At 37.9% G+C, this 24,852-nt stretch overlaps 2 protein-coding genes across 2 annotated transcripts; one reads left to right on the top strand and one right to left on the bottom strand.

Moving 5' to 3' along the window:
• The first annotated feature begins 1,505 nt into the window (after positions 1 to 1,505).
• On the top strand, positions 1,506 to 24,852 carry LOC5519300 (transmembrane protein 223). Its single transcript, XM_032364181.2, has 6 exons — positions 1,506 to 1,651; positions 2,002 to 2,204; positions 3,351 to 3,390; positions 4,206 to 4,285; positions 6,229 to 6,356; positions 24,518 to 24,852. The coding sequence occupies exons 1-6, from the start codon at positions 1,574 to 1,576 to the stop codon at positions 24,640 to 24,642; spliced, it is 654 nt and encodes a 217-aa protein (XP_032220072.1). The 5' UTR covers positions 1,506 to 1,573; the 3' UTR covers positions 24,643 to 24,852.
• Positions 17,582 to 19,211, bottom strand: LOC116603138 (octopamine receptor beta-2R-like). Its single transcript, XM_032364180.2, has one exon. The coding sequence runs from the start codon at positions 18,887 to 18,889 to the stop codon at positions 17,876 to 17,878; it is 1,014 nt and encodes a 337-aa protein (XP_032220071.1). The 5' UTR covers positions 18,890 to 19,211; the 3' UTR covers positions 17,582 to 17,875.

Raw genomic sequence — 24,852 nt, 5'->3', positions numbered from 1 at the left:
ACCCTAGATTAGCGCCTAACCCTGGGTTAAAATTCGCCAATCCTAGGTTAGCTAGGACAACTCACCATTTCCGAAAGCCGAGTTAACCCCCGATTAACAAACACTGGGTAAGAAATGGCTTCCAAGCTAGAAACCGGCCATAAACCGGTTTGGCGGGATTTTCCGAGCAACCACAGGACTCCCAAGACGTAAACAAAACTGCCAAACGCGCGCTTTTCGCGCCCTTTTCGGCTTTCGGCTTTTTGATTATTTTTTTTTTCCGATCGTAAACATGGACTCCAAGAAGTCAAAGCGCAAGCCGAATTTTTCCATTGAGAAAATAACCATTATCACGGAGTCGGTGGCAGAGAAAAAAGAGATACTAAATTCAAAGTTGACAAATGTTGTCACAAACAAATTAAAGAATAGTGTGTGGGAGGAAATAAAGGATAAAGTGAACGCAGTTGGAGTTGCTCCACGAAGTCTTGTAGAGGTAAAAGACAAATGGGAAAACCTCCTCTCCCAAGCAAAGAGGGAGAACTCAGAGTTCAAGCGGGAGAGGGGCAAAACCGGAGGGGGTCCAGCACCCAAGCCTCCATCCGCCGCCACGGCAAAAATAATAGAGGAGTACCAAGACACTCCCAGTTTTTCCGGGCTGATTGGTTTTGAGATCGGTAAGACTAAAATTTGTTTTTATAATCATTTAGAACATACAAGGATAATGACACGGCGATAAGTTCCCTTTTATATATTTATTTATTTATTATTTTTTTTTGTTCATTTAGTAAATTTATTTTTTAATCTTGTTTTCCTTTAGAAATAATTTCTTCCGTGCCGGCAATCCTCCCCCCCCCCCCTTCTCCAAATAAAAAAATACTTAATTGTTCCCAGTCTCACACGCCACAACTGTAAAACTGGATGACTCGTGAGCAGGGTTAGATTTTACCTCCAAACTGACCCAGAGTTAGCGCTAACAAGCGTTTCGGGAATAGAACTAATCTGGGGGTAAAAATGTAATCGTGGGTTAGGGTTAATTTAACCCTGGGTTAGCGCTAATCGGCAGGAACCGGCCCCAGATTGTCTGTTATGGTTATCAGACTTCAACTTTCCCTTTCTAGGCATACAATAATGTCTTCAATAATAATTTCTTTTGTGTAATAAAATAAGTCTAAAAGCAATTTGTTCCTTTTCTCTTATAAAACAGACAGAGAAACCATGAAACAAACGGTTAGTGATCAGCCAAGACAGTGGCTGCAAAGAAAAGGGGTCTTGCAATAGAATATGTGTTAACTGCCCCACACAAATCTAAAATAATATAGATTTAACCCTTGCAATTGAATAACCAACCAATCTATGATCTATCGAACACTTTACTTCTCCATAAGAACTCTAGTTTATTATCTATGCAAAAAAAAAAAAAAAAAAAAAAAAATCACGGTTACAAGAATTTTTCCTAGTCGCTTTTTGACCGCTTATACAGGGGACCCACAAAATTATTGAATATCAAACGGGGTAGCTGTCTAAAGCAAAGGCATCCCAATACATGAGCTACCCATAAACAACATGGCGGATTGAGGAGATTGTACGTTGTACGATGGCCTGGGTTTACTTGAACAAATTCTTTCTGTACAAGGGCTGGTCGTCTGCAGCAGCTCGCTGCAAAACATGCCAGGTGAATGCGCGTTTTATGTTCATTTCTGTGCTTTTTGAATCGCCATTTTGTTGATTGTTATAGATTGTCGTTCGATTTCTTAACCGCGTAGCATCGTGTTGATTTCGCTCTAATGATTTTGAGTATTTCATGACGTTTAAGAATAAAACATAGCATTTCCATGGACGGATGTTTGAAGAAAAGCAGACTTTAAGAACGTGAGCACCCGTTCAAAAGTACTTCCATAAACTATAACCATGACGTAGGTTGGTGGGGGTGGGGGTGGGGGGGGGGGGGGGGGGGTGAGGACAGTTGACAGTTCTACATTAAAAAGACTGTACCATAATTTTGTAAATTAATTGGTCTTCAAGGTCATCAGATGGGCTCACCAGACGTGGAGTACAGTGTCCAGTGATGCCACTCTTTTCCACCATGACAGGAGAAAGTTTTTCAGGACTGTTGGGTTAGCGTCAACAAGTCAGTTCTTCTTCTGGGTCTATCTGGCTCATTTTCAATACACGACAAGACCGCAGCTTGAGGCAATGAAAGAGAAGGGGAAAATAGACTTTACCCGGTACAGTATTTTTTTAATGGATCAACTATGATTTTGGAATTTGAGAGATTTGGCCACCCAACGAAGTGTGTGCAAGTCCTCGCATGTAAATCGACAATTTTTCTACTAAAACTTTCTCAATTTTTGGCAACATCATAGAGTTAAAGAATCTCTCAGACTATTGGCCTCTTATTCTTGTATATATTATATACTACATTATTCATCAATTTTTTTCCAGTTTGCTTGTGCATGTTAGTGTTTGTGAGCAGTGTGCGCTCAAAAATTAGTGTTATTAGCAGTGCATGCAGGAACTCAAAGAAGCCAACTTGCATCAAAACTTGCTTTTCCTTTGGCCACTTCATTAAAAGTTAGCCCATGTCAAATGCATGGACTTGCATCGACTTGCGTTTCTTTTGGCCCGGGCTTATAGCAACGATAATGGCAACAGCAAGGAGAGTGTGTCTGAAGAAAGGTCTTTCTGTTACCAACTTTTCTATAAATTGTTTTCAATATTTCTATTCTTTTTTGGAAATTTTTCAAATAAATAAAAATTGGCCTTAAGATATTATTTCTGCAATAGCAAATATAGTGATTGTTTACAAAATGTATGTCCATCAATAACAGACTGTGAAGCCTGTGAGTTTTTCATGTTATATTTTGTAGAAAAACAACTGAAATATATCTGATCAAATGCATTTTCAATTTTATACGATTTACCATTGTTTTCAACTGTTACTGTTGATGTCATTGTTGCTTAAGTCACTGCCATGCCTACTGTATGGACAAATTATCAGCGACCTGTGCCAGTCATGTACATTACAAATACATGAGTAATTTTCTATCACAATACTTTGATTGGAATTTTAAGTGATGTTTAAATTGTTTGAAAAAGGTAAAAAAAAATTGTTCCGAGAAAAAAATAATAAAAATAGGATTATTATTTTTAAATGTTTTTACATTTGATTTTTGTGTTTGACTCAGTCCATTACCTAAGGTTCACTAAAACTGGTGGAAGATTGTATCACATGAGAAGATTGTACACCTCACAAGTGAAAGGTTGTATCACATGTTTAACTGGCAGAATACAGTGCATTACATCACACATGCTCCAATAATCAGGAAGTGTTTTCTATTTATTTTAACTGTCCATTGCGTTCTTTGCTTCAGGCCAAACAGTACATTATGGAGAATTACTAATTTCATAGAGGTTAGTAGAGTTTTCAATGGGCCCAGGAGATGAGAACAACATAACTAGAACTGGTCAAATGCTAGTTGAAGCATAAAAAGCCTTTGAAACTTCCTTCAATTCTGCAATTCAAAAACAACAAGTCTATATTGGAGATAGTAATAATAAGTATAAAAAGTTTCCTTTTTTTTGCTTTGAGTTAGAAAAATTGAAGGTATGCAATGGGAACTAATTAATAAGAACCTGCAAGTGTCTTTGTAAATAACATGTCCTCAAGAGGGTTTGATTTTTCCAAATAAGCTCATTTTTCATCAAAAAAGGCGGAGATTAAAAAAAAATTGAGGCAGTGTTATTGAATTCTAGCTTTCATTTCAGTGTTTACGGGATGAATGGATGGATGAAAAGTAAAATTGAATACTGTTCTTTAGAGCAGGGTTTCATGGTCACTTGATTCACCCTTGTATTTGTGCAATGGTTAAACTTTAATGATTCGTCTTCATTATGACATAAGTGTTAAGCGCCATCTTTCTCCCAGTACTGGGTGTGACAAAAATCACATTTCATTCCTCTCCATTATGACCTTAGTGTTAAGCCCCGTCTTTCTCCCAGTACTGCTGTGACAAAAATCTCATTTCATTCCTCTCCATTATGACCTCAGTGTTGAGCCCCGTCTTTCTCCCAGTACTGGGTGTGACAAAAATTTCATTTCATTCCTCTCCATTATGACCTTAGTGCTCAGCCCCGTCTTTCTCCCAGTACTGGGTGTGACAAAAATCTCGTTTCATTCCTCTCCATTATGACCTCAGTGTTAACTTTTTGTTGTTGTTCTCTCCCAGAAAAGCCCTGTTTTTCTCCCAGTGGTTGGTGTGTCTGTTGGGGTATTTTTGTCTTTCACTGGCTGGTTCTACTGTTTGAGGTACTTCAAATATTTAGCATGACTTGAAGAGCTTAATGATAAAATCGTTGTCAATCTAATAAAATGCCCAAAAATATCTTTCCTTGAAAACAATAAAACTGAGGTATTCATCTTACTCTATGTAAAAGGTTTCTACCAATTTTACAAATAGATTTATAGATCCATCTTGCTTTTTCCTGACCTATCCCATGATGCATTGCTTTGGCATTATTTTTTCTCGCAATGTTGAATTCATCTTAGCAGTTATGTAAAGCTATTCCTTAAAAGGTTTTCCAACTAACAGGAATTCTCAATGCTAGATACGCCTCATGAATTGTGATTCATTTATTTCCGATGCATGTAGAATATCAGGTGTGTTTTAGATTCCACCTTGCCTGCACAGAAACACCTTGTCATTCTACAGTTTGTCTGAAGTTTTTCTAGTCATACGAACACAATTCATAGATCCGACATGTCAATCACGAACGCACGAATAGCCAATCAGGAAAGAAATGATGAAATAACAGCCATGTGGTCCCACAAAAAGTCGGCAATCGACGGCAAAAAGATTGGTTTGAGATATTTTTCTGCGAATCTGGACAAGCAAAATAAGCATCTTCCGGTCAGCGTAGAAAGTGATAGTCCTGTTTTCTTTGACCGGCCACTTTTAGTGTAGAGTTGTGACTCAAATTGCAGAAAAACACGTAAAATTTCTGTGAAGAAACGAAAAACAAAAAGCAAACAAACCACATATACAAGAACAGTGTAAGTCCTACCATTAAACTTGTGTTTGATATTACCTAGGTTACTTCAATTACATATAAGAATGAGACTGTCGTTTATATTATTGCTGTAAATCTTGACATTTGCCGATAAAACTTGTAGTTAAAAGTCAGGCGTAAACAGCGAATTCGGCATTCTCTTCTACTTTTCCCCGAACTTAAATCACTGCAAGTTGATAAGAATAGATTTGAAAGCACATAAACACGTAGTACCTACCGAAGAGAGCACCGCTTTATCTTATCATTTCCAAGTTTTCGTATTTCGAGCTGGATTCGGGTCGTTTCCATTCAACAACCAAACTTGTAGTTATCTATTTCTATGCTTCTCTACAAGATTTTCACCAAGCTTGGACAACAAATCAATTTCTGTCATGTTAGGTGACCGTCTTTTATTTCCCAAGTCGCAGGAAAACCCCTATAAACGTCTATATTTTAGATAAACCCGAGCAGGATTCTCAGACCTCATCCGACATGTTGTACAATTTGTGGGACATTTGGGTTGCACTAAGCTGGATTCTATTTGCTGCTTTCTGATTGGTTATTCGTGCGCTGGTCGGATCTATGAATAGCAACCACATACTGCACGCAAAAAATTGGAATAACATGAAATATTCACCGAAGGATGACCTTGCTTACGCCCCCCTCCGATATTAAACAGACGGGGATCATCGTCGGGATTTTTTTTAAAACAACCCTAAAAGATACTTGAGTGGGCGTGGTCAGGTTATATTTCAACCCTAAAAGATACGAAAGTGGGCGTGGCATAAATTTACCCCCTAAAAGATACCTCAAACAAACATAAATAATTTATAATAAAAACGTTCATTTAAAACTGACTCTAATGGAAGATTGACACATTTTAACGCTCTTTCATAAGCTACAAGTTAGATGAGGGATGGCTATTATAGCACCCTAAAAAATACAGAGTTAAAAAAAACATCTGGGCATTCTCATTTTTACACCCCTAAAAGATACCCAAGGCTCAAAATTTACACCCTAAAGATACGACAATGCTCCCCGTCTGATGAATATAGGAAGTACCCCCCCCCCCCTCCACTTGGGCTCACCTCATGTCATTCACAGGCTAGTAAACAGTTGAAACCAACAACGCAATGCACTCTGGAGACAAGATGACCCCCCTACAGTTATAAATACTAATCTTGTTCCATTCTATGTGTGTAGAAACATCAACCGGATTGCACTGTTGAAAGGCGGCGGATCTCTTCGACTGGTTACTCATACTCCTCTTGGAGGCACTCGTGAGATTGTGACACCTATACATCAAGTGTCAAGTTTGGGATCTAGAATGGGTGAGTGCTTTACTCATACCTGTCAACTCTCCCGCATTAGGCGGGAGTCTCAAGATTTTGGATCCCTTTTTTGTCCAAATTTATGTAGCTCACCATCACACTTAGGCCTAGTTTAAATACTGGTTAAAGGTCACATAAAATTCAGCCGTATAAAATGTTTACAATTTTATACATGGTTAATTCGGCGTCTAAAACCATTGTATACGGCCGGTCAAATTAAATACCGGTCTGGGTGATAATACGCCTGGTCCAGCCGCATAATACGGCTAGATTTCGTTTTTGCCAATTTACATGTCTGCTTTTCTACTTGATACAGTATAATACTTTATATAGCCATCAATATCCCCCTTTGTGGAGGGGGAGCGAGCGACGCCTGAGAGGGAGGCTACCATCAATATGGTTAGGGTTTGGGTTAGGGTTAGGGTCAGTATCTAGGACACTATATTGATGGCTATATGAAGTTTTAACCCGCGTAACGAGCCATGTACCGCTGTCATTGTGATAGCGTAGGCACTTATCGCTAGCCCGCTAGAACTAAATTATATACCTACGCCTAATTCAATACGGTCTAAAACCACCGCTATATTTACGTCGACTAAAATTAGAATTTTATACGGCGCGACGTTAATGCGGCCTTTAAACTAGGCCTTAAACAAGGACCCGCGGGGGTCGTTTCTCAAAACTCCCGGTAATATCCGGGCCCGTTAGGGTACCGGGAGAGTTTTCGGTATACTTTTCCGGGCGAGGAAGATCGTTTCTCAAAGCTAGCGGTAGCGTCCTGGTTGTTTACGGGTTCCCGATAAGCAAATTATAATTTTCAGAGTTAATGAAAAGATTGGCTAAATAATTATTGAATATCAATAAAAATCGTAGATTTGTCGATGTCAGTAGACAACTGGTACCCCAAACACTGCTGTGGCTTCGGCACTTTTCGAAAAAAAAGACAATGAACAAGTAGATAAAGTCTCATTTTGTAGCAAACTTCCAATACCTTCGCAAAGTTGTTTACATTTTTTTAGGCGCACGGTGACAGCTAAATGTCAAAATCATTTGATAGAAAAGAAACCTGATTGGCTGGTAGGGATCCCTTAAAATGATGTTAGCTGTGATTGGCCCACTTCTTTCCGGGCAGTGATATGGTTTTCTCAAGTGATGAAAATTCACTGCAACTCGACACAACTTGAAAATGGCGAGATTTAATCGGAATAAAGCACCAAATTGGATAGTTCAACTTGGCCAATTCTAGATGAATAGTTGATCTATAAATTCAGCTGAAAATATTAAGGAATATCACCGTTTTGGGTATCAATTATCGCATTAAAAGTAATTCCCGGTAAGTCAACGGGAGCTCTTTAGCTCCCGTAAGTTACCGGGCGAGTTACCGGGAGTTTTTCCGGGCCCGAAAATAACGGGCGTTTTGAGAAACACCCGTAAAGTTTATCGGGGGCTTACCGGGTGACTTTCCGGGTTTCCGAGTTTATCGGGATTTTTGAGAAACGACCCCCTGGTCCAAGTCGTCAAGTTCAGAGCTCCGTAAATATCGAAAAAGCAGAGCCGTAGATTAACTTTGATAATTTCGACGTTGAAAATAATGTTCTGAATACACAAGGCAATAACGGCGAGCTTCTTGGGAGCAGTTTTCTACGGCAACAACGACAAAAATTGTGATTGAAAATTTAATTCAAAAACAGCGCGCGCTCGATGGAAATGACGCTATTCTTCAGCGCGCGCGTGAAAATAACGAAACCTGAAAACCAGGGAAGATTGAAAATAATGTTGTCTAGGCACCATTGATGTTTAAGACATTATTTCAAACTTGATAATTTTTCTTTTGCTTCTTTTTATGGAGCTCTCCTCCCGACAAAGTCTAGTCACAGGTAGCTCTTTCTTGTCCCTATCGATTTTACGGTAAACACGGGGCGAAAATCAAAATTAGTGAAAAATAAAAAAAACAACTTCACTTCGTTCGTTTAAAATTTCAAATCGTGAATCTTGAATCTTGAAAAAGGCGCTTTAATACGACCAAAGAACACGCAAAATGTAAACATAAACACAACACTAGACTACACACGTCTTTTCATCAAGTTGTTTTTTATTTTTCACTAATTTTGATTTTCGCCCAATGTTTACCTAAAATTGATAGGGACAAAGAAAGAGCTTGGGTCACCTGTGGTCTAGTGGGAATGAAGACTTGGACCAGGCGCGAGCCTTTTATACCGCAGGTCCTTCTTTAAACATGTTATTTTCGCTCCTTTTCGAACTGCCATAAGTATTGAGAAAAGAAGAAAAAAAATCTTGGCTTTTAACAGGGTCCAAAGGAGGTAAAACCGGAAACGGAATTTGCCTTAATTTTTGGCCGGACCGGGTAAGCGGCCAGGAAAACGGGTCCTGAATCTGGTCCTGAATGAAAAAAGCCTTAATGCAGTTTTTGGTCTGAATCTCTGAGTTCTCAGAATACTCAATAGCTATAAAAAATAGTATATACCTGACCTACTGTTCTTGAATCTTGTCGGCTTTTTCGTGTCATTGTAGACGCTGAAATATAACCATTATTTTATTTTTGTCGACCCTCTACCACTGCGCAACACTTTGGTGATATTTGTTAGAATTTTTCAATTTAAATTTTTTTTATTCATTTTATTTTTCAACAAAGATTTTTAAATTTATTTTTTGAAAATGTTTCTGAATTGGTCGTTATTTATTATGACCCCAAAAGGTCAGCTCATAAGAAGGTATTATACCTTTTGATAAGTATAAAGTAGATTGTGTGATATACTTCACGCGCACTCCTCGTAACTGCTCGAGGCACATCCTGTTTTCCTTATAGATAATAATGTATTATTTTACCACAGTACAATACAGTGATCTTTATTTCACATTATCAGTATTATGATTACGGTATTTTGACCGTCAGATCGTAAGTAGATAATATAACTGTTTTGTCGATAGGTAGATTGGAGATGGGAGTCTGGCTTTTTCCTGAGAGTCAAGAGAAGAGAGTCAGAGGCCGAGAATAGAGACCAGAGGCGGATTAAGGGGTGGGCTTAGCGGGCCCCGCCCCTTATTTTCAGATATTTGGCTTAAAAATAACAAGAAAATAGTAAGGAAATACACGGAAGAACATTGAATCCGCCCCCCCTTTCTTGAAGCACTTGCTTTGGCCCGCCCTGGATCAGCCCCTGGAGACTAAATAGGCCGTAGCTTTGCAATGTTTCATAAATTATAAAAATTCAGGAGCAAAGAAAGGGTAAAACTAGTTGAAATTCCAGGAATCGTATGTTCTAGTCTCGAGTCTCGACCTCTGACTCTTTTCTCTCGACTCTTACCACGACACAACGAGAGAACATAACACCTACTCGTTTTCCTTATAGGTTATAGTAATATTATATTACAGTACATATTAGCGAAGCCAGCGCGGCCGCAGCCCGTGCGCGGAGCTCCATACGTATAGAAATATGGTGGGTCACATGCCAGTAAGCCCTCAGCCGTGCAACATCCAGGTCCCACTCGGTCTTACGCTTTTACGTGTTTTTTACCGCCTCTACAAAGCTCGTACATGTATGTTCACAAATAAAGGCAGCTTGGAAATAGTATTCAATGGAAAATATGCGGATTCAAATGGGCTGGAGTCTTTGAGAAACCGTTTTGTCTGAAGTACGATAGTAAAATCTATCCGAGTGTTCGTGAATTCCGCCTGTCGCAGCATCTAAAAAGAGAACTACTACCATTCTACTAATATTCATTCCCGTCGATATTTATGTAAGGAGATCCTGAGAAGAAAGGACCTTGGATTGATGTCTGTTTTCAGCTATAAAAATCATTCACTTGTGTCGACGAGTTCCCTGCTAGCAGAAAGTGGACAAGTTCACAGTTTACAACAAAAAGAGAACACAACGACAATACATGCGACAAACAGAAAAGCGCCAAAACACTGCCAAGGTGAGTTTTTGACGACGATTTGTCTTGAGGATATGACAGTTTTTTTTCTTTTATTGTTGTGCTTTTATAATGCTCGTTTGTTCGTGTGTTTTTTTTTTAACAAAACCAATCGCTCAAACTAAGGGGTCGTCCACACTAACACGGATTCGTTTGAATCCGTATACTTTTTGATACGTTTAGGCCTTTAGTCCACACTAACACGCGCGCTGGATCCAGCGAATCCGGATACTTTTGAAAACGCTATCGAAAGTGAATCATAACGAATCCGTATACTTTGGTCCGTTGTGTGGACGGTCGCATCGGTGGGTAAGCAATTTTCCACCGGCGTAGAGGAAGGGTGAGTCTGCAGGAAGTCAGCGGTTAATGTATATGTTCGGAACCGATCGGCCGACTCGTCGGAAATCCTGGCTGATAAAGGTAATTTCAAGATGGCGCTGAAATCGCGAAGAATCTACAAGACTAGTTTTACAACAAAATTTCGCTCTTCATTTTCTCTGTATTTTAGTGGTAAAATCCATGACAACACTCATTTCAAACGGGGATGGGGGGATTAGCCGAGGGGAGCGGCAAGTAACTCCGGGGGGGGTGGGGGGGAGACGGGGTGAATAACACATTGTTCTCTCTCTTCATAGGACGGGGATCATCGTCGTATCTTTTAGGGTGTAAATTCGAAGCCTTGGGTATCTTTAAGAGGGGTGAAAATGAGAATGCCCAGATTTTTTACCTCGGCATCTTTTAGCGTGCTATTATAGCAATCGCTCACCTAACTTGTAGCTCATGAAAGAGCGTTAACACGTGTCAATCGGTGTTTTTAGATCACTAACCAGCGAAAACATCACACAACCCACGGGACGATAATTGATAGCGAGCTTAACAATGATCTGTTTGTTTTGTCTGAGGTATCTTGTAGGGGGTAAATTCATGCCTAACCACGCCCGTATACGTATAATATCGGAGGTCCCCCCTCTCCCCACCCACCCCGGGACAGGCATGTTCTGTCCAGCCGTGCGCACTTCACGGCATCCTGTTACAGGTTGTAACAAAGAAATACTCGCGAGGATTAGCTGCTTAGATAAAATTCAATAATGAATAAATCCTAGCACTATAAATGGAATACTGCTTCCAAAAAGGAATAAAAAATAAAAGGAACTTTAACATCATAGAAATGCCGATTTTTGTGCTGCGTGGTAGTTCTGGAATCTTTCGCAATGGTTATATGACCCAACTATTATTGTAAGGAGATTTAACCATGGAAATTACAGCTAAAAGTAAAAGCCCTTCTAAATTTCCCAAGGAAGTGTAAACCCGTGCACCTTCCAATATAAACGGGTTCTTAAATGCTCGAGTCGTTTACATAATAAATAGCGATGACAATACCCACATTATAATGTTGCATTCTATTTTTATACCGGACGTTTTGTAATGCCTAATACACCGGAAGTCAATGTATCACACCGCTGAAAGCCGGGGAGTCAGTCGGGATTTCCGACTACGTACCGGGGATCGGCGCACGTTGCTTTGAGCATGCGCATATCATAACAATGACGTCACTCTGTACCTTTCAGCGTTTTCAAACGTTTGAATCCGTGTTAGTGTGGACGACTGGGTCCAGGAGAACACGATGCGAAAACGATAGTGTGGACGCATATCAAGTGATGCGTTTTCGGCGAAACGAATCCAGAATCCGTGTTAGAATCCGTCAAGATCTCAAATCAAAGTCATCCATCCTTGTTTTGATTGGCTAGAATACCATCTACTTAAATTCCGATTGGCTTTTGGTGGGCACTTGAATGGTTTTTATTCCACTGACAATCGCCATAAAAATGTTAAATTCGTAAATACTCACTATAATCTTAGGCGTATATTCCTCACGGTAAGTAAGAATTTAACGAAATACGTAGTAGTCTAGTTACTGTATCAATTTCACTTAGCTTCTTCGATTTATACATTTGTTTCTAGAGTTTGCTTTGAGAAATCATGGTCTATTCAAACAATTTAAGCATAACACATCCTTTGATATTCTAAGTTTTCTCTATACTATAAGGCTGATAAATATCATCCTGTCATATATTGCTATTTAAATATTAATATTAATATAATATATTAATTATATATTTATTATATATATATATGCTTTTATATTGTTTGCATCTTGCATACCATCTAATGTGTTTATTTAGTATTTTTATTCAAATATTTGTGGAAAATTAGTAAGGTTATAAATGGCATGATAAAAACATTGAAAGAAAAAAAAAACTTTTTTACTTTTATTTAGGTAAAACCAACCAAGGACTACCTGAGGACCATGATTGATGCTAAAGGCTGCAAGGCATGAGAATAGCAGGCAAATGTCTTAAAGATATTATAGTAGGGGATTGCTTACTTTGATACAGCAGTACAGTATAAGTGTAAAAGTGTTTTTTTTAGAGCAAGATACTTGCTCTTAATGATAAATCTGTAAAGAAAACATTTTTTCTATGAGCCTAAAGATAATGAGTAAAGGGCAAATGTTAGGAGAGTGCTCAATCAAGTTATTGCATCACTGTTAAATTTCTTATCAAAGATATAGTCCCAGTTCTTCATTTTTTTTCTCTCTCTGTTTAATTTTTTTGTACACAATTGATATTCTTTGCTGTTTCCCTTCTGCACCCTTAAGTTAATACATTAAAATAGGTTAGGTTCGAAATTAGACATTTTCATTTAGCACTTTCAGTAATATAATGGATTTTTTTTAAGAATTTGCTTCCAAAGTCAATTTGTTCTTCTCTATTGCATTTAATTTTGGAGTAGCATTAGCATGTGATCCAGGGTTTCTATAAAAAACAAAACAGCAAGCCACCATGCTAAAGGGTGGGTGCACCAATATGTATGCATGACTGGAGGTATATATTTGTGGATTTAAAAAAAATTTCCTTGGTGGAGGAGTATAACCAGTAAGTGATCAATTAAACTTCCGTATGGCACCTGAAGCGTATCTAAATATATCATTCTATCTTTGGAATGCTGTTTCATCCATTATTTGTTTCTTTGCAAGGGCAAAGCTGGTCAGAATGTAGCTTTGATAAAAGTGTACATTAATGGATTTTCTATAAAGGGAAGGTGTTTTTATTAGAGCAAGGAACTCAAATTATATAAAGATAACAACAAACTTGTGCTTATTCAATCATAAATCTGTAAAGAAAACAGTTTTATTTCAAATCTAAAGGTAATAGGGAAATGTTAGGAGTCAAGCTATATGTTTGCATTATTGTTATATGTATCTTTTAAAGTAGAGTCACATTTTTTTTTCAAATAGAGTTACATTTCTCCCTTTTCCTCTCCCCTTTGCCTTTTTTTGTTTTTTATTTATTCCTCTCTACCCCCAACATAGCTAAATAAACATGGTGTGGTTTGAAATTAGGAATAAGAATTAAGCACTCGGTAATTTAGGATTTGCGTCCATTCCATTCATTTTTGAGTAGCCATTATGGGTGGATCCAGGATTTCAAAAAACAACAGGCCAAATTGTGGGTGCACCATTATGTAATGCATGACAGGAAGTATATTTTTGGATTCTCATTTCAACACATTCTACCGAATAACCAGTTGTGGTACATAAAAACTACAGTATGGCATCTAAATCTATGGAATACTGTTACATCCTTGATATATTCTCCACTAGGTCAAAGCTTGTTAGAATGCTGTTTTGATAAGAAAACGTATACATAGTGGAACTTCTATGAAGGGAAATACGAATTGACCATTAGTCTCTTGAAAAACACTCTTATCAACTAAGATACCTTTAACTTTGACAGCCTTTTTCACACCAAGGTTTAGTATTTTTTAGCTTTCATACTGCATATTTAATATTATTGAAAGAGTGCTTGCTTGATCCATTTGAGCCAATAAAATTCATAATTACATGGTAGTAAAAATTGACATAATTTATTATTTAACATGTCAGAGAATATAACAAGCGTTTTTCCCATGTTTTAGTTTTATCAACATCTTTTTTCATCGGAATTTTGAATACAATATTGATTTGTGATTCAAAAGGGAAACGATTTCTTGCGCGTATAGTGTCAATTTCGCGTGTGTTATTTCAAGGTCTTTTTATTTTCACGTTATTCACATTTTAAAAGAATATATAGCTCTCATTTGGGAGTTTTTGAGACTCCCTTTCAAGGTATCACGACTTGCATCTTGCAATTTTAATTTTTTTTTTCACAATTCTTATCTTGTGGCGAGTTGTCGGCGGAAAAGCTTTTCTTTATTTTGATTTTTAATTATTTTTTTTGTTTGATAAATCTGCCCAAATGTTTAAACAAAGCACGCCGGATTTTTTATAGGAAATAGCGGATTATCCGAATTCTAAAATTTACTTTGAAAATAATAATCTTACGGCACTTGCCCCAGGCTTGTTTGTGACCCTGCGTCGCACTGCACTCGAGGCTCTATTAACCAGCCGACATCTTCTGTAATATGGGCACCTTCCAAAGTATTTATGAATTAATTTATAATTAAACTTTTTTTGAGCAGTCGCATTGCACTCGAGGCTCTTTTAACCAGCCGACATCTTCTGTAATATGGGCACCTTCCAAAGTATTTATGAATTAATTTATAATTAAACTTTTTTTGAGCAGTCGCATTGCACTCGAGGCTCTATTAACCAGCCGACATCTTCTGTAATATGGGCACCTTCCAAAGTATTTATGAATTAATTTATAATTAAACTTTTTTTGAGCAGTCGCATTGCACTCGAGGCTCTATTAACCAGCCGACATCTTCTGTAATATGGGCACCTTCCAAAGTATTTATGAATTAATTTATAATTAAACTTTTTTTGAGCAGTCGCATTGCACTCGAGGCTCTTTTAACCAGCCGACATCTTCTGTAATATGGGCACCTTCCAAAGTATTTATGAATTAATTTATAATTAAACTTTTTTTGAGCAGTCACCTCTTATTCCTCTAAGTTTGACAATGAGTAATTAAAAATTTCGAATGCCTGTTCAAGGAAAACATACTATTGTATTCGTTTATAACGTTAGTTTAGCAATAAAATTCCCAGTGAGACGCATGTAGTGTTCAAACAGTTTTGTACAAGAAAACAACATTGCATATTGTCAACCTTATTTGAAATAGGTGCATAGAGCTCAAATGAAGAAAAACAAGGAAATCGCCATCAGTTAGTTGGGTTTTCGTGTTATCGGGGGTTATTAATGCTATTAGAATTTCTCTGTAACGCATTTTTTTCGCCTTCAGTAGCCAAGGGTGTTCGATGTATCAAGGAGCAACTTAATTCTTGAAACCTCGCAGCTGAATTGATAATCGCGATGGCATAGATCGAAATCCTCTCTTTCGTAATGCGTTCTGTTAAGCAATCGCGCAATTATTTATGCCTTGTTTCGCCCTGTGCAGTCAAATGGGTTCTCACGCCACAGGGACCCGGCGACTGTATACCGGGCTGAACTTAGCGAATGCCGGAATTGTGACTTTGCTGTGTTAAACCCTCATTATCCCTCTTGATGCAGATTGCATATTCTAAAACTGAAAAGAAATCTTCTTACTTTAAACCGAGTATTGACCAGAGTAGCGCCTAATTAAGAATAAATGGAAATGAGAGATTTCTATGGCAGGGGTTTCGAGAGCTAAGGGCATACTACTTCGTGTTCAGAACGCAATATAATGATAAGGGATACATGGATATATAAAGACAGGACACGATTACAATTTAGAATTGCACACATAGTGGTTAAATAGCAAACATAATTTAGGTTGAACTTTTGTTTTATCGCATTCATCTGCGGTCGCCTCCTCCAATCCTCCCCAGTCTCCTTGCATTGATTAGTTTTCAAAGACGCTGCGCCGTATTGTACCCAGAAAAATAGGTGCATTATTCCAATCATTCCTACAATCTAAACTAAAAGTATATTTCTTTGCGGAATCACCAGATGAATTGGACTTATGCGAGTTTTAAATCGCTTATATTTCGCGCGCGTGATTATATCTTTGTTCAGGGTCTAACTTTTCATTAAATATTGATAAATGATTTGATCAGCTGCTAACTTTTCAAGTCTCTGTTAGCCGCCATGTCATCCTAGCAAAAATACAAGTGTTAGAAAGGATTCATTTCCATCGGTTTATTCAAAGAAGCTATTGTTATTCCGTAGATAAAGTATAAAACTTTGCTTTTAGATGGTTATTATTATTTGTCTTCGAATAAGAAAACGAAGGAGTAGCTGGTTAATGCTTTTAAGGCCCCTTGGGACATCAGCCAGAATTAGCTGGCGCCACTGCTAACCACAAGACAAGGAAAGTGTTATCGAACCACGACACAGCACCTCTCAAGATGGTGTAGAACAGCGCACGCATTGCTGGACCAACAACGTCAGCAATGTTGACTATTTTGCCAGCAATGTCGGTTGTTTTATCAGCAATATTGACTGTTTTGCCAGCAATGTTGGCTGTTTTACCAGCAATATTGACTGTTTTGCCAGCAATGTTGGCTGTTTTACCAGCAATGTTGGCTATTTTACCAGCAATGTTGGCTATTTTGCCAGCAATGTTGGCTATTTTACCAGCAATGTTTACTGTTTTGTCAGCAATGTTGACTATTTCGCCAGCAATGTTGGCTGTTTTGCTAGCAATGTTGGCTGTTTTGCCAGCAATGTTGAATATTTTGCCAGCAATGTTGGCTGTTTTGCTAGCAATGTTGGCTGTTTTGCCAACAATGTTGGCTGTTTTACCAGCAATGTTGACTGTTTTGTCAGCAATGTTAACTATTTTTCCAGCAATGTTGGCTGTTTTGCTAGCAATGTTGGCTGTTTTGCCAGCAATGTTGGCTGTTTTGCCAGCAATGTTGGCTGTTTTGCCAGCAGTGTTGAATGTTTTGCTAGTAATGTTGGCTGTTTTACCAGCAATGTTGCCTGTTTTGCCAGCAATGTTGAATGTTTTGGCAGTAATTTTCGCTGTTTGCCAGCGAAGTACTGATTATTTGGCTTTAATATTGGCGTATTTGGCATCATTGTTGACTGTTTTTAGCAGCAATGTTTGCGGGAGCTAGCAACTCGTGTTACCGCAATCGCGATGACTTAGCATATTGCGGGTCAAGACGCTTGATGACAACCTGGTTCCTCTCCGAGATCTTCAACAGGCTCGATCACTCATATTACACCAAATCGTCCTTTCTACTCGCTTGATGAATACAGATGTAAATAAATAATCAATTATGTACTCACTTCATTTCTATAAATTTTACCCAATGTGATTGGAAACAACATAAATATATATATTTTTCTGTTTTTCTTTTTGTTGCGACTTGCGACTATTTATTAACATCTTTCGGAAAGGGAAATACCACTGGAAGTAATTTTCCAATGACAACAATATTTGTTCTCATTATTTATTTGTTGATAATTTGATGAAAAAATAAATTATTATTGGTAATCTTGTCATAAGATAAGATCTCAGATAAGATGCCAGTCCATGATTTTGAGTTAGGACTGTATCTTACGCATAGCTCGTCCTTTTAAACAAGATACGTTTTAAATATTGCCACCACTCCTCATTGAACAACTTGCAATTTAAATTAGACACCATTCATTTATTAACCCTCTCGACCAAGGCCACAGAAATCCCATTTGAGCTTGCAAGAGTATCATTGACGTGGAATCTAAACAACCTTTTCAACTCCCTTCGAATGTCACTTTTAAACAATGCGTAGACAACGCAGTTAGCTGCAGAGTTCACATGGTATAAGATGCGTGCTACTGCAATTACTTGATCAGGCACTTCCCGGAACTGCACGTAGTTTACCCATCCCTTATAGGCTGCAATAGTGTAACACGCTACAAATACCATGATAACAGATCCTATCACTCTCACTGATGAAGTCTGTCGTAGCTTGGGTTTAGGCGATCCTCGCTCCATGTCATAGTTGTGGCTAAGTTGACTTCTTTGATGTTGAACCTGGCGTTTTTGTTTTCTCGCCACGTAAAGCATTTTTAAATAAGCAATTATTAGGATAAAGAATGGGAGTATATCGAAGAAAAAGCGGATCATCATTTGGAGATAACGAAATGCGGTATATTTGCCTTTAAGGAGACAGAAATAATATGGTAATGGTGTAAGAATCGCAAGTCCCCATGACGTTCCGATAATGAGACCAATCGTCCTCTTCTGCGTGAAGATGTGGTATTTCATAGGATGGCAAATGGCGATATACCTATCCAAAGTCATGCCGCATAAATTAAACACAGAGGAATAAATAGCCATGTCGTAGACGACCTTAAGAGGCCAGCGATTGCAGTTGTACCACACGCTACATGCAAACTCAGGTGGAGTCACTCCAACTACCACAAATAGATCAGCAATCGCTAGCGACAACACGTAGAAGTTTTGCGTTACACGAAGCCGTGTACGCGACATAATAAGGTGTATCACAAGTCCATTCCCAACTGCGGTGATAATAAAAATCACCCAGCGAATCGCCCAAAACCACATGTCCGCGGGAGTAGGCGGGAAAAAGGGGACGTAGAATTTTTCGCTTGAAGCCGAAGCGTTAATCTCCGCTGCTCGGTGTAGCATCAGTCGGACGCCTGTTCTGTTCGCCATCGCAGCTCTCCGATCTCTGTTCACTCGTGTTTCCGTCTGCGATGTATAAGACTGTCACAGTGAACTCCCCCATGTCGAGGACCTAAGTGCTAGTGCAGCTGCGCCGTTTTGTGTTCCCTTGGAGGTGGAGGTGAAATCGTAATAATAGCCTTATTTAAGTGCGCTATTCCGTAGCCTTAACTTTCGACATTGACGATAACATCTTGCTCAATTTATTCCCTTCTGTTGTAATGACCCGAATGTAATTAACGTACATATTATTATAGTTTAGAGCCGGATGTGTCTTGCAAAAAGCGTTTTTGCGACGAACTGGCGTTTAAATTGTGTATAAGCTAAAAGCTTACGGGTGATTTCCAAAGTAAGAAGCTTTTTGCTTTACAAAACAAATCCGTTGCACAATAATCATCGAGAACTTGCATTTTGAACAACTTGTTTTTTATTTACGGCTCACTATCAAGATGAATCTGCTTTCACTCTAGTTTGAATTTCCGAAATGTCACGTTTTACACTTATCTAAAAACGCGTGTCTTCAATCATAAAAAAATCATTTACCTGGTTTTAATGAAAATTTAACGAAAATAAGTCGCAAAACTGGTCTCAATTAACATCCAATAAAAAACAACTTTCTTTTCTTAATTAGAATTTTTAATATATTTTTTTCTAATGATTTTTTTTATTTGTTTTCATTCAAAATTCGATTACGTCTTTTTACGTATAATTATAAGCACTTGCGTCACTAATCTAAAATGTAGACATTAAGCGCGGAAAGAAAACAGAACTTTGTAATATTTATTTATTCTATTAATAGAAAAACAGCCTTGGTATCAGAGAATAAATGCAACCTTGCACGAAACGTGTAAACACTTTCTCATTTTTTTTTTTGGTTTATAGCACTTTACTAAAATAATAGATCAATAAATTCAAGATGCTGCTTCGAAATTTCGGCGCCAAATAGCCGGTCCCTCTTTGGAAATCTGAACAATTGCTCAAGACGTAATAAGACTTCAAAAGTCAATTGATTGTTCAAGTTGTCACATTCGAAAAGTAAAATTTTATTTTTTTATGTAGCAAAACTTGTTTTAAGGAAATTTTCCAATAATAATTTAAAATAGTTTGTAAACACTACTGGACGATACTAGTCTGCTTAGTGCAACTATACGGTTATGGAACTAAAGTAATTTTTACCATTTTTTAGGTTATTCCTTGTTTCATTAGATGTATTTTAAATTATAATGATTCTTGTATCTTTTATATACTTGTTATTGAATAATAAGTTCTTAAAAGAACTGAATTACCCTGGTTACCAGAGACTCCAAGCTTCGCGGCGAAATTGTTTTGAGCTCAGCTCGAGCTTGTTCGCTTCGCTCAAATCGTTGTCGCCGCGAAGCTCGGAGCCTCTGGTACCCAGACTAGAACTGAATAACCATCTCCAAAAATGGGACAAATTGAAGCGTTACGGTATATGCTTTTCACTATCCGACGTCTTTTATGGTGGCACCTCTATAAAGGGGGCATCTGCCTCAAGCTACCGTGGCCACCAAGTTCCTCACTGTTACTTTTACCTCTATAAGCGGCCGAAAAATCTCATTGTTAAAGTGAACACGTTACTGTTGAAAGCGACACAAAAATTAAAAACGAGCTGGTATACAAGCTATCAAGCGACAATATGGTTTAGATATTGCCAAGGTATTTCTGAGCGAATAGAAATATAGAGAAAAATGGTAAATGGGATGAAGGTTTTTCAAATAAAACGTCGTGTTTATGCCCTGGAATTGCTTTTTTTTTTCTAAAACATAAACAGTCGGAATCTTTACAATCTAATTGCTAAGTGCACTTCTTCCTGTTATCACTTTTACCTGTTGTTGAAAACAACGATGGGAAATTGAACATATAGGCGGAGCACGCTTAAGTAATACCTACCATATGTTTATAAAAAAGACACATTGGTGATATGGGATGGATTATTTGCGAAGTTGATAAAATACTTAGGTCTCGTTCTATTTCCTATACTATTTTCTAGATAGGAGTCCTTTGTCAATCCAATAAAGCGTACAGGTTTGTTCCCCATTAAATGCAGCCCCTTTATGCTTGCACGTCATCATACAGACCTCTTTAAAGGTTCATAATAATTATACGAGTTCAGTTTTTCATAATCTTTCGCTTTATATTTTTTAGATCATTTGTTATTAATTTTGCGTGTTTCACCATTTCACCATTCACCATGTCCCGCCCATCTACAACCTCATTCTACGCGTCCACAACCCCAGTGAATGCAATTGCTTCTACACTAACAATTTTAAGTTGACAATTTTTATTTGGGGCTTTATTCTCATTATCATTTGACAAAAATGGTGCAGTTTGGCATTATCAGGTAAACGTGTGTTCTCTCTTGCATATTCTCAAGGATTTGTGTTTGAATAAATAATTCAGTTTTTACAATGTGTCTTGCTTCCTCGTTTTAATTTCAGGAACGTTACACCAAAGTAGGAGGCTAATTAAAGTTATTCGCTAAATTATGCCAGCCCAGTTTTTTAATTAATTATCCTCTTTTTCCTCTTGTGAACTACTCTGTGGAGCTCATATACTTGCTTAATTTTCTAATTCTAAAATTTTAATAGTGGTAGATCAATTTTCCAAATACTTATTCCTCCCGACCTCTTTTAAAAGTCTTGTGCACGTCGGATTTTGTTCATTTTCGTATTTCTGTATTTCCTGGTTTTGAGTCACGGAAAGTTTCGTGTTTCCTAATTAACGGCTTAACAATTGATACACAAATAACGTGTGTGGAATCAAGCTAAGTAGCATAGAATAAGGTTTTTAATTGCTCCTCGCTCGTGATCACGCATTTGCACTGCACCATGTCCGTGACTGTCGTGGACTATGACACGTAAAGCGAGCGAATCGGGGGAGAGATTTTTCGACCTGTGCTGTACATTTACTCTATGACATTTATTTAATTTTGAAAGCGTACTGAGACAATAAAAACCAAAAACAAAAGAAAAAATATGCACGCACGACGGAAGGATGTAAAATGAGATCCGTTTGGGATATTTTGCAGACAGATTACAGGGTCAATCCAAAGCTTGTGGAATTTCAATTTGATGACTACATCCATGATAACAGGGTACATCCATAGTTGGGGGGGGGGGGGGGGGGGGTGGGGGATTTTTTTGTCGACCTCATTACCCCACAAACTATGGGAGGCGCCCAACATGTCGGCTTAGGGTCTGGTTAATAAAGGTTCCAGTGATGCTTGGATGCAAACCGCCCCTTACGGCAGCTTTTCCGTTTGCTTTTCCAAGTCCCGAAATTTTATTCACTCTTTGTTCACTCTCACTTTGTATGTTTTACCTCTATTTAACGGCAATCTCCTTCAAGGTTACAGCTACCATTTGGTGATCCTATTTGCTATTTTTAGTGTCCATTAAAAGTAAGCACTTTCTGGTGATAATTTTGGTAAGAAGTGGGATAGATGATGGTTGATAGCACAGATACCTTGTTTAAGCAGCAAACTTCTATTAAGCGGCCGTTTGGTTCTGTTCCGAGGTTGGACGATTGAACAGAGGTATACCACTGTTTTTTTAAGAATATTATTTTAACGCATCTCTGACCATTTAAAAATTTTAGGATCTTGATAATGCATTGTTTATCGGAAACATTAGTAAAATAATCAGGCATACACAATTGTTTAACCGTTTGCTCAGGTTTTTAAACGAAAAGCAATTAAAAGTCGTCGGCAAACTACGCTAGCATGTCATAAGACTGTGTAAACAAAAGGTGTCCCTTTTGAACATGAACAGAAAAAAGACAAATAATTTGTATGCATAAGGCAAATAAATGTCACTTTCAATTTAACAATAGAAAGCCGTGCGTCGAGGGGACCATTCACAGATAGTTATTGAGCCTGAGACGTCTATCTGTTTTAGTAAATATGCAATCACATACTACCATCGATATTTCATGCCATTTTTATTATTTTCTTATAAACGCATAGAATTTTTTTTTTTTTTTTTTTTTTTGCGACAAGACTCGAGGCATGATACATGAAATGACATGTGACAACCCTTCTAACAAGCAACGAGTGCTTATTTTACGGAGCACATACTCGGGGAAAACTACTGATCTGGCATATTTCATAGAAAGTCGGCCAAAAAAGCCTGTGAAGATTCACCAGATACATAGCGACTCAGGATAACTTTTGCCGTGAATTGTCGAAAATTGCAGTCCTAAAATTCGCTCTTTTCAATATTTATACCATACTTTGTTGCTGCTGTTTTTCTCCGGAATCGATTCATCGATCAATTTTTTCACTTCTTAGGGTTGTTTGCAAATCGTGAAAACAAACCCGCCATTTTTACGCTCAAAAAACCGGTTTTCCCTTCACACCACAGATATCTTAAACTTGCACTCTCTTAACAGCCTTTCTTGCTATCTAAAACTACACTGCTATCTATACTATCTACTTGGGAATCAAAAGCTTGGAAGTCAAATACCCAAAATATCAGCAAAAATAATAGCGAGCGAAAAGTAGAAAATGTTTTCTAAAAAGTATTACGTTTATTTTTAATTATCCTTTCACGTGTTTTGTTTGTGTTTTTTCCTTCATTTCGTGTGATCAATTACGCATAATGACGCGCAGTTCGACTTTTGTCCTCCTAATAATGCTTTCAGGGCACTTAAAAAAACGATTACCACAAATTGTCGGTAATTGGGCAGAGATTGTAACGCGTTCTGTAAACGTGAATGATTGAACGCCAAAAAGTCAAGGTGATCTTATCGAGTTTCCACTCTTATTCGCTCGGCTTAGAAACTGGTTCTCCCAAATACGAATATCGTTTCCAGTAATAGAGAGAAGAATTCTAGTGTGAGTCCAGTGAATGATGGAACAATGGAATGATGGACTTTTATTTAGTTTCTTTTAATGTGTTGACTACTGACGTGAAAAAAAAATATATAGCCGATCACACGCCACTTATCAGCGTTTCGATGAAGGGAAATCAACATCTCACTCCTTCCTGACAAATAATTAATAATTTGTATAATATAGGCATATAGTCCAACGGGATTTATTTTGAGATAAAAAAAATAATTCTCACTGTTATAGCATGCGTCGAAACTGTTCTGAGAAAACCCTCTTAGTACATTTCGTCATCAAAGCGATGATAGATAGCACACCGCCGCTCGTTTTCTCGTCGACATTCGTCCTTCGCGCTTTCGGGTCTACGGCGGTTGGCGAGCCTCTGAAAACCGCTTAAGACACTCGCTTTTCGCCCTTTCGGATTTTCTGTAGATCCTTCATATACGGTCACTATAATAAACCCTGCCGGATGTTCGGCGGTGCTATAGCCTCTGGTAGCCTCAGAGTAGCGAATTAGTGTGAGTCCGGGTTACTGGGGGCTAAGGGAATATTATTTTGGTTCTAGATACGTGAGTCAAATTTACCGTAATTGCTCGAAGAACGCCTTACAAATCCATGTTTCAGAAGCTGTATAATTATTGTTCACGTTCCTATGAGCATTCACATAGCTCTAAGATACAGTACAAGGATTTAACCGGTTCTCGGGTGCAACCGTATTTGAAATAGGTGTAGTTAGGAGAGGTGTATTGAGCCTTTGCCTTGTTTTGCAGATAACAAGTCGCAGATAGCGATCAAAGTCAAGGGCTACAGGTTTTTCTTCATTCTGGATAAGGAAGGAAGTTTTGTACAACCGTCTTTGTTTGACCGAATAGTTGGCGTAAAGAGGAGTTTGTAAAACAAGATGTAGAAAAAGGCCAGATAGGCTTCAGAGAGAAAAACAGTAGTTCAGATTGATTTTAGCTATAGTGAATGGAGGGAAGGACTTGGTGCGTGATTGTAAAAAGAGACAGTTTGAAATTTCTTTAAGCAGTGAAAATCGTTTAATTTAATGTATTAAGAAACAGAGGCGAGTTAAAAAAAAATTAAAAACAAAATGAAAATTGAA

The sequence above is a fragment of the Nematostella vectensis genome, chromosome 8 (assembly GCF_932526225.1).
Source record: "Nematostella vectensis chromosome 8, jaNemVect1.1, whole genome shotgun sequence".
In the NCBI taxonomy this organism is placed as follows: domain Eukaryota; kingdom Metazoa; phylum Cnidaria; class Anthozoa; order Actiniaria; family Edwardsiidae; genus Nematostella; species Nematostella vectensis.
Note: the sequence above shows the minus strand (reverse complement) of the source record. Positions and strands in the feature narration are given on the sequence as shown.